The sequence below is a fragment of the Marmota marmota genome, unplaced genomic scaffold (assembly GCF_001458135.2).
Source record: "Marmota marmota marmota unplaced genomic scaffold, marMar, whole genome shotgun sequence".
NCBI classification, from domain to species: Eukaryota; Metazoa; Chordata; class Mammalia; order Rodentia; family Sciuridae; genus Marmota; species Marmota marmota.
In genome coordinates this window covers 14286751-14304091 of record NW_025999880.1, presented here as the reverse complement: position 1 = coordinate 14304091, position 17341 = coordinate 14286751, and the positions used below count along the sequence as shown (strand labels likewise).

At 39.1% G+C, this 17341-nt stretch overlaps 1 protein-coding gene and 1 long non-coding RNA gene across 2 annotated transcripts in view; both read right to left on the bottom strand.

The window, feature by feature from the left end:
• Window positions 1–1102: 1102 nt before the first annotated feature.
• Window positions 1103–17341, bottom strand: part of Gjc1 (gap junction protein gamma 1) — a 29225-nt gene continuing 12986 nt past the window's right edge. Inside the window, exons 2-3 of the mRNA XM_015495874.2 lie at window positions 9898–9973; window positions 1103–7454 (exon numbers count right to left, since the gene is read on the bottom strand). Of these exons, the coding sequence (XP_015351360.1) occupies window positions 6244–7434 (1191 nt within the window). The 5' untranslated portion in view covers window positions 7435–7454; window positions 9898–9973 and the 3' untranslated portion in view covers window positions 1103–6243. The remainder of the gene's footprint in view (window positions 7455–9897; window positions 9974–17341) is intronic.
• LOC125612473 overlaps window positions 3936–17341 on the bottom strand; it is an 18460-nt gene continuing 5054 nt past the window's right edge. The window contains exons 2-4 of the long non-coding RNA XR_007342804.1: window positions 17087–17093; window positions 13263–13267; window positions 3936–3946 (exon numbers count right to left, since the gene is read on the bottom strand). This is a non-coding gene — a long non-coding RNA (uncharacterized LOC125612473). The remainder of the gene's footprint in view (window positions 3947–13262; window positions 13268–17086; window positions 17094–17341) is intronic.

Here is a 17341-nt window from a genome sequence, read left to right as displayed (position 1 = left end):
TAAAACACTTGTCTCGTATGTGTGAGGCATGGGTTCAATCCTCAGAACCACATTAATAAATAAAATAAAGGTATTGTGCCCATCTACAACTAAAAAAAAAAAAAAGGTCTTAAAATTTTGTAAGTCAGGTGTGGTGGCACACAACTGCAATCCTAGTGACTCAGGAGATTGAGCAGGAAGTTCAATGCCAGCCTCAGCAACTTGGTGAAACTGTTTCAAACTAAAATACAAAATAAGGGCTGGGAGACATAGTTCAATGTTAGACTATTTGCTTAGCATGTGCAAGTCCCTGGGTTATATACCCATATATATGTGCACTGCCATGTCTAATAAAACCTAAAAAAGCTTTTAAGCTCTGTGTAAAAAACAGAGCAGAGATTTAGTTTTGATACCAATACCTTCTCCAGGTATTTGTTCTGATGGCAAATCTACCAAATAATCCACTTTTAAAACTAAGAATCAGGAGTGATTTAACTGCCCCAAGAGCTTTCAAATGGCTCACAAGTTTATTACCAAATATGGTTAGCTGACCAGTTTACAATTTTGCTGCTGAGGGTGGGGTGTGTGAGACCTACCAGTCAGCTATCCTATATCTGGGAACAGAGTCTTGTTTCGGCTAAGGATAACCGCTCCCCTCACCCACACCCGCACCACCCTTCAGAGGTGGATGAGGCTGTGCCTAGGTGGGGAAGGTACTCTTCCTCCAGAAAAGGCCTCTCAGAACCAAAGGAAGTCAGAGACAAGGCGTTCCCAGCACCCAAGCTTAGACTCCAGCCTTCCCCTCCTCTAGGAGACCACCAGTACTTCCCAGTTTGTGACAGTAAACATTCACCAATCCACTTAGACCCAGAGGAGCACCAGCCCTGCTATGCAAAAGGGCCTCTTTTGAGGCCAGACTTCTAGCTGGAAGTTTCTCTGCTCGCGTATTCCCACTAAGATCAACTTACAGGTGAATGTACAAGAAGAGATTTTCATATCAGATTTTCTGTGTAAACCATTAAGTTCTTGGAAACAATTTAATACAAAGAATGGTATACATGCCAACCATGAAATTTCCTCCTAGTTTTCAAAGAGTTTTGAGAAAGGATGCACAGACCACAAGTGAATCTTATAAACTGTATTTGGAACTGATAAAACTGACAAAATCTTCCAAGAGACAAGACCCTGAGCACAGAGCCTGTCTCTACCATGAAAGTTTTACATAAACTGTACAGAACAAAATCAATGACAAATCATCTTTGGCAATGAAACAGGTAAATCCTTAGCTGTTCATGCAATATCCAAACTGCACATCACATGACATTTGATTCCTGGTTAACAGTTGAATTTTACATTTAAATTTTCTTTAAAAGTTGGAAGTCCTAGCTAAGTTTTTCTGGTATCAATATGCTAATCATATCACAATACTTAATGACCGAGGTAGAGACTTCTGTAGGAGATTTGCTAAAGAAAACATAATTGAGAGAACAGTTAATTTTTTTTTCAATCTTGGGAAGCACATAGCCCACTGTCTTTGTCTGGTTCAACAAGCCAACCTAAAAGGCAGAACTTACTTTTTATCTCTGTATTGATTTTGCACTGCAGTGGAACTCCTGGATTTTAGAATACTGAGGATTTCTTCTTTAATATGGAATATGCATGAACAAAAGCCACTTAATTTGTTATTATAAACAACAGAGCAATAAGATTACATTAGGGACAACAGCAAATGAAAATCTTAAAGTCTCCATGATGTGAGGCTAGAATGAGTGATAAGTATGTAATTCAACCTAATGATTCTAACATTTGATGGTAACTGAATTATTACAGATTTATGACATGTAGGACATGTAGGTAGGCTGACATTTTATCTCCCAACTGCACTGTATAGGTAAAGGGGATTTATCACTATAGGGTGGTAAGATTCTTCAAGATATTACATGATTTTATACATAAAATTAATCTAATACCTGGAACCTTCCAATCAAAATGACCAGCAGCTGTGTATCTTTGACTTCAGGTATCTTCTTCACAGCTGGGAAAGATCTTTGATTTATAAATAAAAAAAGGTATTCATTAAAGTCAGTTCAAGTATAATATACTTGCCTTTTACCAAATGCTGGCTGGCCAAAAATTTATCATCACCCAGAGGTGTTATTTTTAGAAGTGAATGCCTCTTACATGAGACAGAAAGCATACAGCATGGACATCTAAATGCCGAACGGGTAAATCATAAGTATGACTAAGAAGAATAATATTTAAAAGTCCATTCTTGGTATAAACTGCTTGGATCAAGTGTTGTAAACCATCACTGAGGCCCACAATAAAGGGCACTCCAGTATGCCTTATCACCATTACACAGTTCACTATTGTTCTGAAGCTCCAAGCTCAGTCAAATGACCAATAATAAGAGGGTTTTTTTTTTTTTTTTTTTTGTGGTACTAGGGATCAAACCCAGGACCTCATGCATGCTAGGCAAGTGTTCTACCCTCCTGAGCTACACCCAAGTCCTGATAGTTGATTTTTTGAACACCTTTTACCAGAGGTTACTACTGGCTAACACTCAGAGGCAAGTGACTCCTGAACTTGGAAAAGTGATCTCCCTGATTTCAAACTGTGAAGAATTGACAGTTAAGTTTACTAATACTGATTTTTTCCCCCTTTAAAGATATAGGTGGCCCTCTAAAAGACACAGATATGCAAAAGACCTGAACTGTGAGTGCCATTTTAGAATGGCAAAGTTCATTGTTATCAAGAGCAAATGACTCTATAAATATTGGTTAAGGAAAATTACCAGAAAAACTGACTTCAACTGAAATAATACGCTTGTGGTTTTAATGAACAAATATGGAAACAAGCAAAACGAAGTCATAAGCAAAGACAAAGCCACAAAGTGAACATTAATATTTCTTCAGGGGAAAATGTTATCTAATTCTCCCTTCAAATGTGAACTAAGCAAAAGATGCCTGTTCCTTTTGCAAATCTCTTCTGAATAAAAGATTTTAACAAAATGTCAGGTGTGGACACATAACATCTTAATAAATGCACCAGTACATTAAGGAATATAAACATGTTATTGCTCCTATCCCGATTCTAACAATGTGAAGGACTGAGTACTTAACTTCCATTTAGAGGAGAAATATCACAACATAGCAAGTCCTATCCAGCAATTTAAAATAATATGATTATTTATTTATTTTTATGTGGTGCCGAGGATTGAACCCAGTGCCTCACACATGCCAAACGAGTGCACTACCACTAAGCCATAACCCCAGCCCACAATATGATTTTGATAGAAAAAACAAAACTATTGGCAGACTTTTGATACAAATACTTGTACTTTCCAGAACAATATTTTCACAGATTCAATGTAGAATCAATGTGTTAATAAATTAGACAAAGAGGAGTTACTCTCTTTATGTAGGTTTATACCATGTTATGAGTGGAAAACAGTTATGGCAAACTCTTATATTCAAAAGCTGAATAAAAGAAATGTGTTAAGGAGGCAGCAAGTAGGGAAATTCCTGTCATAATGAAAACTTTAGCAGCTCAGGTAGCTGAGGCAAGAGGATTTTGAGTTCAAAGCCACCCTCAGCAATTTAGTGAGTGAGTCTCCAAGCAACTCAGCAAGACCCTGTCTCTAAATAAAATATTAAAAAGGGCTGGGGTTGTGGCTCAGTGTTTAAGCGCCCCTGGGTTCAATCCCCAGTACTAAAAAAAAAAAAAAAAAAAAAAAAAAACAAAACTTTAGCAAGAGAATAAATATAGATTTTAAAGTGTGTACATGTGAGGTGACATCTTTCTATATACTTTAAAAAGTTGAAGAATTAGCCAGACACAAAAGCTAACATTCTCAGCAGCATAAGCCAAGATGAAACACCAGGGCTGCTGTAGAACTAAGTGGATACTCCTGGCACCAAATGCCTTTGCCTGGTTCTTCCTGGCGTTTCTGCTCGACTCCTTCCCTCTCCACCACTCAAATTCCCAACCTTTCTGCTGGCAAAGCCACTCTCTTTTCCTCCGGGCTCTGAACAAATGGCATTGAGTGGATGTGAATTTTCTGTCCTTCAATTAAGAAATCTGCTGGAAGCTCCAGCAACATAAGAATCGGTAGTTTTGTATCTCAATGAGGTTTAACTAGTAAAAATCCTGCCTTTTTTTCTAGCAATTATATGAATTTCCTTATTAACCATTTGGTTTGAGGAAAACTGCCAATGCCCATTGATTATTCATGATATACATGTATGTCATTTTCTAAAATTTCCCCCTCAGTCTCACCTGAGCTTATTTTCTGCTTAAAATTTTGAGAGATCCTGAGGAGTTTTTCCAAGCTAAAATTTAAAGATTAGAAAATATATATTCACAAATATAAGTCAATGAATGGCTAGAAGATAAGGTTAAATTTTCTGAGTTTTTTTGGGTATGCGTGGGGGCGGGAGGAGGGGGAATGCAAATGGAGAAACAACAAAGAAAAAACAAATGCACAAAAGGTGCTATTCTCATATTCTTCTAAATAGCCTGGAAATGGCATTTAAAAATGAAGACACAAAGCGTAACACCTTTGGAATTTCAAAGTCAGAAGTGGCTTGCAGCAGTTTTGTTAGAAAAGAGGAAGACACCCAAGTGAAATGCTCCCTGGTAAAGCAAAGACCCCCTGACACCTTTACCAAGTTTCACCACTAAGACAAACCACAAAAATGGGATAGGAGAACACAGCTCTCCAACAAAATGTAAAGATGGTACTGGGAGTGGTGGTATACATCTGTAATCCCAGCTATTAGGGAGGCAGAGGCAAGTTCAAGACCAGCCTGGGCAACTCAGGGAGATCCCATTAAAAAAAAAAAAAAGGAAAAAAACAAGGCTGGGGATGTAGCTCTTACCTAGCATGTGTGAGCACTGGGTTCAATAAACAGGTTGGGGAAAAAAAAAAAAAAAAAAAAAAAAGATGGCAATAAATACTGTTTATAAAACACTAGTTTCATAAACAATAATGCTTGTCATTAACAAATAACATATACCAACAGGGAATAAATACTGAACACCTCTTTTGGTTTATTTACAGACAAATCCCAAGTGAGAATGGCCACTTAGGCAGACACCTACATTGGCAGAAGTAAGTCAATCATAAATTCCATTATAAAAAGAAATTTAAAAATCTGGATTTAAGCCTTCTCCCATTTGCAGTATAGGAAGTTTTGAATATTCTTAGTCTATAAGGGAATTTTTATATTTCTAATGTTAACAAGTATGGAAAATATTCATTATGGGCTTAAGAAACCAGAGAGATGGGCAGATTTCTGGATTGAGGCTTAAAGCCAATCAAAAGGGTTCACAGCTAAACATCCTATTAGGCCTCATTTCCCAGGCGCGACTGAGCTCTCTGAGACAAGCTGCTTAGCACCAAAATCTAGCCAGGCGCTTCATACTGCTCCTGGGCACTTATATTGAATGTAGCTACTAGATGGGGGACACCACTGCGTATCAGTCTTTTGAAAGAACTTATGTATATAACATCAAAGCACATACTGGCAATGCTTGGAATTTGAAGAAATCCTGCAGCTAATTATTTACTTCCTTTGGAAACATGTTTTCAAAGAATGGCTACAGCTCTGGTCATAAAAGTTGAGATTCCCAGATTTCTCAGGTGGAAGAGAGAAGATCTCAATCTCTTGCTAATGTAGTCTTCCTTTCTAAGACAGAAAACTGGTATCTCATCCTCAGTCTCCATTGAAATGTTCCCTGCAACATGAGAGGCACTTGTATTGAATGTAGCATCTACTAAAACTCTAAACCCAGGGTAGATTTTGCTAAACAAAGTAATAACACTAGCCTAATAGGCATTACTTACAAGGATTTTTTTCCTTTAATATAAAAAAGTATAACTACAACAGTTCAATGTACAAATACAAAAAAGTTCTCATACTAAAAAAAGAAAAAAAGAAAAAAAAATGTACCATAATACTGTACATACAAAAACTGTTCAACAAGAATGATTTAAATATATCTGTTCTTCTCTGGATCTGGAAGACACAAATGTAAAGTTCTGCAACTGTATTATTGCTGAGAACATGTGCCCTGGAACACTGTGTTTCCCTTTCCCCACTCATCCCAGCCCCACCTTCAGAATCCCCTGAGTTTGGATCATGAGCCAACAGCATCCCTGAAGATAACCAGAGCCAAATGTTTACTCAATGGAAGTCATTATTCAGTGAGCCGTTGCTTACCATAAACTATGAAAAGCCCAAGTTTTAAGCCCAGCAAAGATTAAATCCAGACGGAGGTCTTCCCATCCCCTGATTTGCTACTAGCACTGCTTTTGTTGGACCCAGCTTTGGACCCTACTTTGGCCTTTTTTTCGCGAGGACCATGGGGGTTATTTTGGTGATTATAGGCCTGGATTGCTAGATCCAAGCGTTCCTGAGCCATTCTGATCTCCCGCTGCAGAGTCTCCAGATCAGCTGGGAGGTGCTCCTCGTGGCTGCCATACTGCTGCTCCTGGGCGATGTTGGCTTTGTTTTGCTTATAGGCGATCTTAGCATTGGACAATTCGGTGTATTGGATTTGATCTGGTTTGACAGCAATGTTATAGCCAGGGGGAGCAGATGGTGTATTCCAAGTGAAAGGATAATTAAAAGCACCCGGATCTTCAAGTTCCCTCCTTTTACTGTTTAGTGAGTCTCGAATGGTCCCAAACCCTAAATGAAGCATCTCCCAAATGTTAAGCAATAGGCAGAGGCCTGTAACACCATACATTATCAGAAGGAAGATGGTCTTTTCAGTGGGTCTAGAAATAAAGCAGTCTATTTTATGAGGGCAAGGAAGTCTGCTGCACACATAAAATGGATGGACTTGGAAGCCATACAGGAAATATTGCCCTATCAGAAAACCCACCTCAAACACGGTCCTTGCCAGCAACTGTAGTACATAGATTTTCATGAGCCCATCCTCCCGAATCCGTCGTCGGCCATCATGCTTGGGTTTCGGTTGGCTCTGCTCTTTATTTTCTTTTTCACTTTCTAATTCCATTTCTGGATACATCATGGGATCCTCTTCATGGTCCTCTTCTGTTTCTTCCAGGGCCCGGTGCTGTTTCCAACGCATAGCATAGGGTTTGCTCCGAGCCGCCTTCTTGTCCACCTCACCATGCTCCATTTTGGCAATCTTATGAATGGCGTAGCCCAGGTACATCACCGAGGGAGTGGCCACCAGAATGATCTGGAACACCCAGAACCGCACATGGGAGAGTGGTGCAAAGGCATCATAGCAGACATTCTCACAGCCTGGCTGTTCTGTGTTGCACACAAATTTGCTTTGCTCATCATAATAGATGGACTCTCCTCCTACAGCTGTTAGGACAATCCGAAACACAATCAATACAGTGAGCCAGATCTTCCCTACGAATGTGGAATGGTTGTGAATCTCCTCTAGCAGGCGAGTCAGGAAGCTCCAACTCATGGTGATAAACTTGGTTTGTCCTGATCAAGTGGAAAATATCATGGGAAAAAAAACAACAAATATTAAAATATTTTTATTCCTCTTATTGGTGTGGGGGATTAAACCCAGGGTTATGCTCATGTTAAGCTCACACTCTACCACTGAGTTACACCCAAACCCCAACAACTATTAAAATATTGACAATGTAAATTTCAATCCATGATATTGCTAGATACCACTTCTGTACATACTCAAAATCTAACTACAAGGCTAATACTAGAACAAATGTTATAGTAAATAACATTATATCCAAGCAGCAGGCAAATCCATTTAAAACACCTCATTCTTACCACCCTTAGACAGGATAATTTATTCACCTCAGTCCAAAAGAACTTGTTTGGACTTTCACGTCTTCCTCGGTTTACAAAATAAAATTGTGGGGCTGGGGTATAGTTAAGTGATGGAACACTTGCCTTGCATGCAAAAAGCTCCGGGTTTGATCCACAGCACAAATAATAATAACAACAACAAACAACAATAAAAATGCAGTAAAGGGGCTAGGGTTGTGGCTCAGTGGTAGAGCACTTGCCTAGCATGTGTGAGGCACTGGGTTCGATTCTCAGCACTACATATAAATAAATGAATAAAATAAAGGTCCATCAACAACTGAGACATTTTTAAAAATACAAAAAAACCCATAAATAATAATTATTATTGTAGGTCTCATTAACTGAGATATATTTCTCAGATGTAGCACATTGGGTTTTTGACATGTATTATTACTTCATGAGACCTTCAGAACTTTCTGAGATACAGATAAGAAATAATACAAAGGAGTGAAAGGTGATGGGGGGGGACATGCTAGGGAGTGATATTGGACAAATTATATTGTTATAGTGTGTGCATGTACAAAAATGTAACAACAAGTCCCATCATCATGTACAACTAGAACACACCAATAAAAAGTGTGGACAAAAAAAAAAAAAAAAGAATGCAGCCAGATGCAGCGGTGGACACCTATAATTCCAGCGACTTGGGAGGCTGAGGTAGGAAGGTTGGCAAGTTTGAGGTCAGCCTGAGCAACTTAGTGAGTCAAGAAAATAAAAAGGATTGGGTGCAGTGGCACAAACCTGTAATCCTGGTGGCTCGGAAGGCTGAGACAGAAAGATCTCGAGTTCAAAGCCAGCCTCAACAACTTAATGAGGTGCTAAGCCACTAAGTGAGATCCTGTCTCTAAATAAAATACAAATAAAAAGGGCCAGGGATGTGACTCAGCGTTTAAGTGCCCCTAAATTCAATCCCTGGTACCAAAAAAATAATAATCATGATAAAAAAATAAATGAATAAATAAGGGTTGGATATCTAGCTCAGTGGTAGAGCACCCCTGGGTCCAATGCCCAGCACCACAAAAAGGAAAAAAAAATGCATACAGCTATTCCAATCCAATCACAAGGGAATATCTCTCAGAACATAAAGGAGACCTTTGGGCTGGACTTCCTAGTTAACAGGGAGCTTATAAGGAAGCTTAAATTTTGGACCAGCTGACAAGTGTTGAAAGGAATTAAGGAGATGGTACAGCTGCAAACAACTGGAAATGATCATGGACTAAAACAACAGAGAGAAAGGAACTAGAAAGACATTCCTTAGCTGGATGGAACAGCAGAGCAGATTCTAATTTTACTTAAAAGACCACAATGAATACTCTGCAACAAATTTTATAACCCCTTTATTATATCTGTATTTTTTTAATGGAAGATATAAAAACAAGTTTGCTGCTGGGCGTGGTGGCACACACCTCTAATCCCAGCCTCTTGAGCGGCTGAGGCAGGAGGATCACAATTTCAAGGCCAGCCTCAATAACTGTCTCAAAATTTTAAAAGGAAGGAAATGCTGGGGATTTGGCTCAGTATCCCTGGTATAATAAACCAATTAATAAATCCATTTAAAACACATTTTAAAGGATAGCTTTATTCTAAGATTTTTTAAGTGCCTGGGATTGAACCTAGTGGGCGTTTAACCACTGAGCCAGATTCCCAGCCCTTTTTGTATTTTATTTAGAGACAGGGTCTCACTGAATTGCGAGTAGCCTTACTACTTTGCTGAGGCTGGCTCTGAACTTGTGAATCTCCTGCCTCAACCTCCAGAGCCATTGGCTTGGGAGGAGTGTGAGGTTCAAAACCATCCTCAACAACTTAGTAAGGCCCTCAGCAACTCAGTGAGACTCTGTCTCAAAATAAATAATAAAGGGCAGGGGATGTGACTTAGTAGTTAAATGCCCCTGGGTTCAATCCCCAGTACCAAGGGAGGGGAGGGGGGGAAATCTAGGTTAAAAACATATAGGTGAAATATATGTAACAAGTCCCTGACAACTCCTGACACAAAGTAGATTTAACTTTTCAACTTTCTCTCCCTGCTCTTTCAGTTTACTTCTGCAGATTATAGGTGATTTGTCAGCACCACCAAAGAAGTTTAAATGCACTTTACCTGTTATGCAGAACTTCTGTTACCCAAAATCTTCTTTGAGAAATGATGTTTTGCTTGCAACTTTCCCAAATTCCCTCTGGAAGGGAAAAAGAAGAGTAGGTCGTAAACTTCCTCCCACAGAAAACAATGAATCACTAAAACACCATTTTTCAGGAAGAAACAAAGTTTTCTATGTACCACAGGAATCACTCAGAATGAGATGGAAACGGGTTTGACTTTCAATATGACTACTTTATCCCCCACAATCCATGTGGTAGGAGAAACTATGTAACAGTGACCCAAAGGTTCTTAAATCACTGCAGCCTAAGAAAATCTGAGAGGAAGATGAGTCATTTGTGAAAACTCTGACACCTATAGCAAAAAGCCAAAAAAGAATCCAAGCAAACTGAAACTGGTTCCTAAGGGCCTAGCAAAATTCTTCACCCTGCGTGCCCTATTCCCTGAAGCAGCCAAGTAGGAGCAAGTTGTTCATCTACAACACCCAACAGCTGGATCAGTCACTGGGACACTGGTCTCCACAGGAGGTGATTTACAGATTCAACTGCTCACAAAGAGAAAGAAAACACCTGCGGTCTGTACAGTGATTAAAAAACAAAACGTTTGGGCTGGGGATGTGGCTCAAGCGGTAGCGCGCTCGCCTGGCATGCGTGCGGCCCGGGTTCGATCCTCAGCACCACATACAAACAAAGATGTGTGTCCGCCGATAACTAAGAAATAAATATTTAAAAAAAAAAAAAACAAAAAAAAAAAAAACAAAACGTTTATTTTGCTATACATAATGGAATCTATTTCAGCAAACATGTAGAACTCAACAACACAGAACAAATCAATTAAAACCACACACCTATACTTAAATAGAAATATTTTGCTAAAAAAAAAAAAACAACAAAAAAGGGGGGGGCTGGGGTTGTGGCTCAGCAGTAGAGCACTCCCCTACCAAGTGCAAGGCCCTGGGTTCGACCCTCAGCATCAGAGAAAAAATAAGTAAATAAAATAAAAGCATAAAGAAAATTAAAAAACAAAAACAAAACAAAAAATCCCCACAAAACTCCAGGATGAATTATTGCTCATTATCAAATTCTGCTAACTCTTAACAGCTATGGTCAAGTCATCCATAACTTTGTTCATTACTGTTGCTTAATTTAACAAATTAAAAACAATCCCTGAGTGTCATATATTCGTAAGAATAGAGTTGATTTTTTCTTGTTTGTTTGTATGACTTGTTTTGCCTTTCTTTTCTTTTTTTTTCTGACGAGGGATCAAACCCATGGGCCTCACACAGGCCAGCAAGAGCTCTACCACTGAGCCACATCCCCAGCAAAAGTTATTCTTTTTTTTGAAATATAGGAAACAAACAAATCCTAGAACAATTTCCAAAACATCAATAAAAAAGAGAAAGTGAAGGCATCTATATAGAATGCATACTCAAGATTTACATACATGGGCTGGGGATGTGGCTCAAGCGGTAGCGTTCGCCTAGCATGTGCAGGGCACTAGGTTCGATCCTCAGCACCACATAAAAGTAAAATAAAGATGTTGTGTCCACCAAAAACTAAAAAATAAATATTAAGAAAATTCAGCCAGGGTTCTCGCTCTTGTTGCGTATGCTCAAACAGACATGGTCTGATCCAGAAATCCTGACTCCGCATGTGCCCACAGTGTTTTGGTCAAAGGATGTAGGCTCCATTAAGTTGGACTAAGTGATCTTCCTCGAATGGATTGCCCAAGTCAGCCACCCAATGAAAGAGAACATGCTAGTTCTTTGTACATAAAATAAAGTTCTAAAAAACTTAAAAAAAAAAAATGCTGGATGTAGCTCGGTGGTAAAATATCCCTGAATTCAATACCCAAATAAATAAATAAATAAACAAACAAATATATAATCTGACACAAAAATGAACTTACCACATAACTCAAGTACAGCTCCCATCTCTACCCCTGATCTTCAACTGAGCCCACTTCTCCACTTACTGACTACATAAAGTTATAAAACCACAAAACAAGAAGTAAATAATGTGCAATCTTTTTCTGGGGGAGGGGGGTGCCGGAGGGGGGGGGTACTGGGGATTGAACTCAGGAGCACTCACCCACTGAGCCTCATCCCCAGCCCTATTTTGTATTTTATTTAGAGACAGGGTCTCACTGAGATGCTGAGTGCCTCAATTTTGCTGAAGTTGGCTTTAAACTCACAATCCTCCGGTCTCAGCCTCCCAGCCCCTGGGATTATAGGAGTGTGCTACCACGTTGGCTTAATAATATGGGAAAAAAAAACAAGGGAGAGATTTGAATTACAGCAGATGGGGTAGAGAGAGAAGATGGGAGGGGAGGGGAGGGGGGATAGTAGAGGATAGAAAAGGTAGCAGAATACAACAGTCACTAGTATGGCATTATGTAAAAACGTGGATGTGTTACCGATGTGATTCTGCAATCTGTATACGGGGTAAAAATGGGAGTTCATAACCCACATGAATCAAATGTATGAAATACGATATGTCAAGAGCTTTGTAATGTTTTGAACAACCAATAAAAAAATAATAATATGCAATCTTTATTTTAGTTTATTGTTGGTGTCATCTTTTTTATATTTCAAGTGCAACATAGAAAAATTATTTCCTTTTACATCTCTTTACCTTCCACCATTTATAACACAATTGTCTTACTATTTCTTCTACATACATTTGGAACCATACCAAAAAATTATCATTTGTACGTCAACAATTAAACAGTTTTAAAATTTGAATAATATGGGCTAGGGTTGTAGCTCAATGGTGAAGTGCTTGCCTGGGTTTGAATAATGTGCAATCTTTAAATGTATAAACCAGGTTTATAACAGAACTCCATAATGATTCACATCCACAAACTCCCTACAAGTCCAGATCCCCAAATACCATTCATAAAGCATTTTCCCCTCAAGCCTAAAATTCAATTTAATACCAAATAAGACAAAAATTAAAAAATAGTTAAAAACTCATCCTTTATACATGCAACCACATAGACACATTAATTTGTGTATGTGTGTGTGTGTGTGTGTATGTTGGGGATTAAACCCAGGCCCTTATGTATGCTAGGCAAGCAGGTGCTCTGCCACTAAGCCACATCCTCAGATCAATGAGGACCTTTTTTCCAATAAATACTGCTGCCGAAAATTTTATTCAACAATTCAGCATCTCATATAATAATTCAACTTTTATTGAGAAGAATTGATGACAAATTTTTTTGAAAGTTACATAATTTTTAAAGCAGCTATTTTAACACACCCAGAGGTAAGGATTACACATTGGTTAAACTGTAAGCTTACAAAAATGTCGAACCTTTGTAGCCTGGTTTTCCATGGGCTTTCCTAAGAGGCACAGCATCAGATACACACACGCTGAAATGTCTGTGGAGTAGTTTTCCTGCAGTTCATGTTGTTGACTACAAAATGTCCCAGGGAAGTGGGTAATCTGTATATTAAGTCCTCTAATATATGGGATATAAAAGGTTAATTTCATTTTCTTTCTTTAAAATATTTTTTAGTTATACATAAAAACAATCTTTATTTTATTGATTAATTTTCATGTGGTGCTGAGGATCGAACCCAGTGCCTCATATGTGTGAGGCAAGCGCCCTGCCACTGAGCCATGACCCCAGCCCTCATTTTCTTTTTCTTAATACTTTTATTTGGGGGGTGGGGGTACTGGGGACTGAACTCAGGGGCACTCAGCCACTGAGCCACATCCTCAGCCCTAGTTTGTATTTTATTTAGAGACAGAGTCTCACTGAGTTGCTTAGCGCCTTGACATTGCTCAAGCTGGCTTTGAATTCACAATTCTCCAGTCTCAGCCTCCAGAGCTGCTGGGATTTACAGGCATGTGCCACCATGCCCGGCCTTAATACAATTCTTGGTGGGGGGCAATAACATTAAAGGAAACTAATATAAACCCCAATCACAGCCCTTTAAAAATGTTTTGGTTAGGGGCTGGAGTCATAGCTCAGTGGTAGAGCGCTTGCCTAGCACATATGAGGCACTGGGTTCAACCCTCAGCACCATATAAAAATAAACAAAAGTATTGTGTCCACCTACAACTAAAAAAAAAAGTGTTTTGGTTAACTAGGCATGATGAGGCACCTGTAATCATAGTGACTTTGAGGCTGAAGCAGGAGGAAGTTCAAGGCTAGCCTCATCAATTTAGTGAGGCTCTAACAACTTAGCAAGACCCTATCTCAAAATTAAAAAAATAAAAATAAAAAGGGCTGGGTGTGTGGCTCAGTGGTTAAGCACCCCTGGATTCAAGTCCCAGTTAAAAAAAAAAAAAAAAAAAAGGTTTGTTTATTCATTATTTCCTGACTATATGAATAGTTTTTCCAAGTGTAAAATGTTACTAACTTACAAAGGAGTTTATTGGTAAAACTGGCTTATACTTACTATTTATTTTGGTTCCAGTGTACCCCCTAACCTTCACATATTGGAGGCTTTCCTTAGTGTAGCCTATTGGGAATTCTCTGGGGGCACTGCTCGCAGAAGAGAATGTTGGTCTCCCACATTCTTGGGAAGGGGAGAATTATAAAAGACTGAGCCTGCCTCCTGAATCTCTCCGGTTTCCTGTTTGGCAATGATATCTCCTGATCCCACGTGGGCTCTTGCCATTATACCTTCCACCACAAGGCTTCAGTGGAGACAAGCAGAAGCTGAACTCCAGAACTGTGAGCTAAATAAACCTGTTTTCTTTAAAAGTAGGCTGCCTCAGGTATCTTGTTACAGTAACAGAAAACTGACTAATCACTATACATATTCTTTTTGTATAAATGTGTATAATAATTTAACCCTAGCATCTCATAAAATGGAGGAAGGGTAATTTTCCTTCTGAAATAAAGAACCATGGACTTCTTTAATGAATGGTAGCATCATCACTTTGTGTGTGTGTGTGTGTGTGTGTCTGTGTGTCTGTGTGGTGGTGGTGGTGGTGCTGGTAGATTCTATTATTAGAACCATTATAAAGATAAGTAAGTCAGGCTGGGACTACAGCTCAATGGCAGGGTGCTTGCCTAGAATATCTTGAGGCACTGGGTTCAATCCTCCACACCACATAAAAATGAATAAAACGAAGGTATGCTGTCCATCTACAACTACCAAAAAAATTTTTTTAAAAAGGATAAGGAATTAAGCTTCTGAAAGTTTATATAATTTGCACAGATCATTCAGTTATTTGAAGTCTGACTGTCCTGTGCTGAAATTTGAGGGATAGGGGAAGTCTTAAAAAATTATATAGAGGGCTGGGGATGTGGCTCAAGCGGTAACACGCTCACCTGGCATGCGTGCAGCCCGGGTTTGATCCTCAGCACCACATACAAAAAACAAAGATGTTGTGTCCGCCGAAAACTAAAAATAAATATTTAAAAAAATTCTCTAAAAAAATGGCCAGGTACAATGGTGCATGCCTGTAATCCCAGTGGCTCGGGGGCTGAGATAGAAGAATCGCAAGTTCAAAGCCAGCCTTAGCAAAAGCAAGGTGCTAAGTAACTCAGTGAGACCCTGCCTCTAAATAAAATACAAAATAGGGCTGGGGATGTGGCTCAGTTGCCAAATGCCTCTAAGTTCAATCCCCAGTACCCACCCCTGCCAAAAGTGGAGTTGTAAACAGTTGTTATAATATTAGCTCTTATAATTGCCCATGTTCTTACCTTTATTAAGATCTTTACTGGGGCTGGGGATGTGGCTCAAGTGGTAGCACGCTCGTCTGGCATGCGTGCGGCCCGGGTTCGATCCTCAGCACCACATACCAACAAAGATGTTGTGTCCGCCAATAACTAAAAAAATAAATAAATAAATAAATATGTTTTTTTTTTAAAAAAAAAAGATCTTTACTTCTTCATATAGCTTCATATTACTGTTTATCGTCATTTCATTTCACCTTCCAAAACTCCCTTGAGCATTTCATGCAGGACAGACCTAGCACGAACAAACTCCTCAACTTGTATATCTGGGAATGCTTTAATTTCTCTTCACTTTTTCTGCAGGGGCATGGAGTGTGGGTATTTAACTGGGGATCTTGGGATTGAACTCAGGGATGGTTTACTATTGAGCTATACTACCAGCCCTTTTTATTTTTCATTTTGTGACAGGGTCTCACTAAGGTGAGGAGGCTGACTTTGAACTTGTGCTCCTCCTGACTCAGCCTCCTGAGTCCCTGGGATTAAGGCATGCTTGTCCAGGGTGCTTTTCTGACCAATGGGTTACTTCAGGAACACAAGCACATGCAGCCAGACACAACAGTAGAGGATGGGTAGCTACCAGTGTGCTAAGAGCTTACATTGATGAAAACTAACTCCCAAACCTTTCCTGGAAGACAAAAGCTTTCAACAGACAGAGAGGTTGAGGATATGAAACAATGGTAGAGCACTTATCTAGCATGTGCCAAGGCTCTGGGTTTAATCCTCAGTAAAACATGTGTGCACGTGTGCAAGCAAAGACATCATACACATACACACACACACACACACACATACATCCCAGAGTTCCAAAGTTAAATCAGTTAGGTTCTGCAAGAGCAACTGCTACCTAGGTAAGCAGACACAATTCCTGGTGCTTCCTATTCTGCCTTATAGTTAAATGAACATCAAGTTTTAATGGTCACTTAACTATAAAAATCAGGAAATAAAAATATTTAAAGTGGGGCTAGGGAAGTAGCTCAGATGTAGAGCACTTATTTAGTGCATATGCAGCCCTGAGTTCAATCCTCAGCACCAGGTTTAAAACATGTAGCGGTGTTCCATATGTTTTGTAAGTGTAACAACCAAATGCAAATGGATGACAGTCAAATTTAATCTTATAATTAAAAAAACCCAAAATGTGGGCTGGAGTTGTAGCTCAGTGATAGAGTACTTGTCTAACAGATGTGAGGCACTGGGTTCAATCTTCAGCACCACATAAAAATAACAAATAAATAAGATAAAGGTATTGTGCCCATCTACAACAGAAAAAATAAAATAAAAACAAAACAAAAAAAAATCCCACCTGAAACTCCATGATAGGTAGCCACATTTTAAAATCTCAATTTCTTTTTTAAACAACTTAAATGAACTTTCTATTAGAGTGATTCTTTTTTTAAAAAAATTTTTAGTTAAATATGGACACAATACCTTTGTTTTACTAATTTATTTATTTTATGTGGTGCTGAGGATCAAACCCAGTGCCTCACGTGTGCAAGACAAGCTCTCTACCACTGAGCCACAATCCTAGCCCATATATTAGAGTGATTCTTTTTCTTCTTATTATTTTTTTTTATGGTGCTAGGGATTGAACCCAGGGCCTTGTGCATACAAGGCAAGCACTCTACTGACTGAGCTATATCCCCAGTCCTAGGAGGGAGGGAGAGAGAGAGGGAGGGAGGGGGAGAGGGAGGGAGAGAGAGGGAGAGAGAGAGAGAGAGAGAGAGAGAGAGAGAGAGAGAGAGAGAGAGAGAGA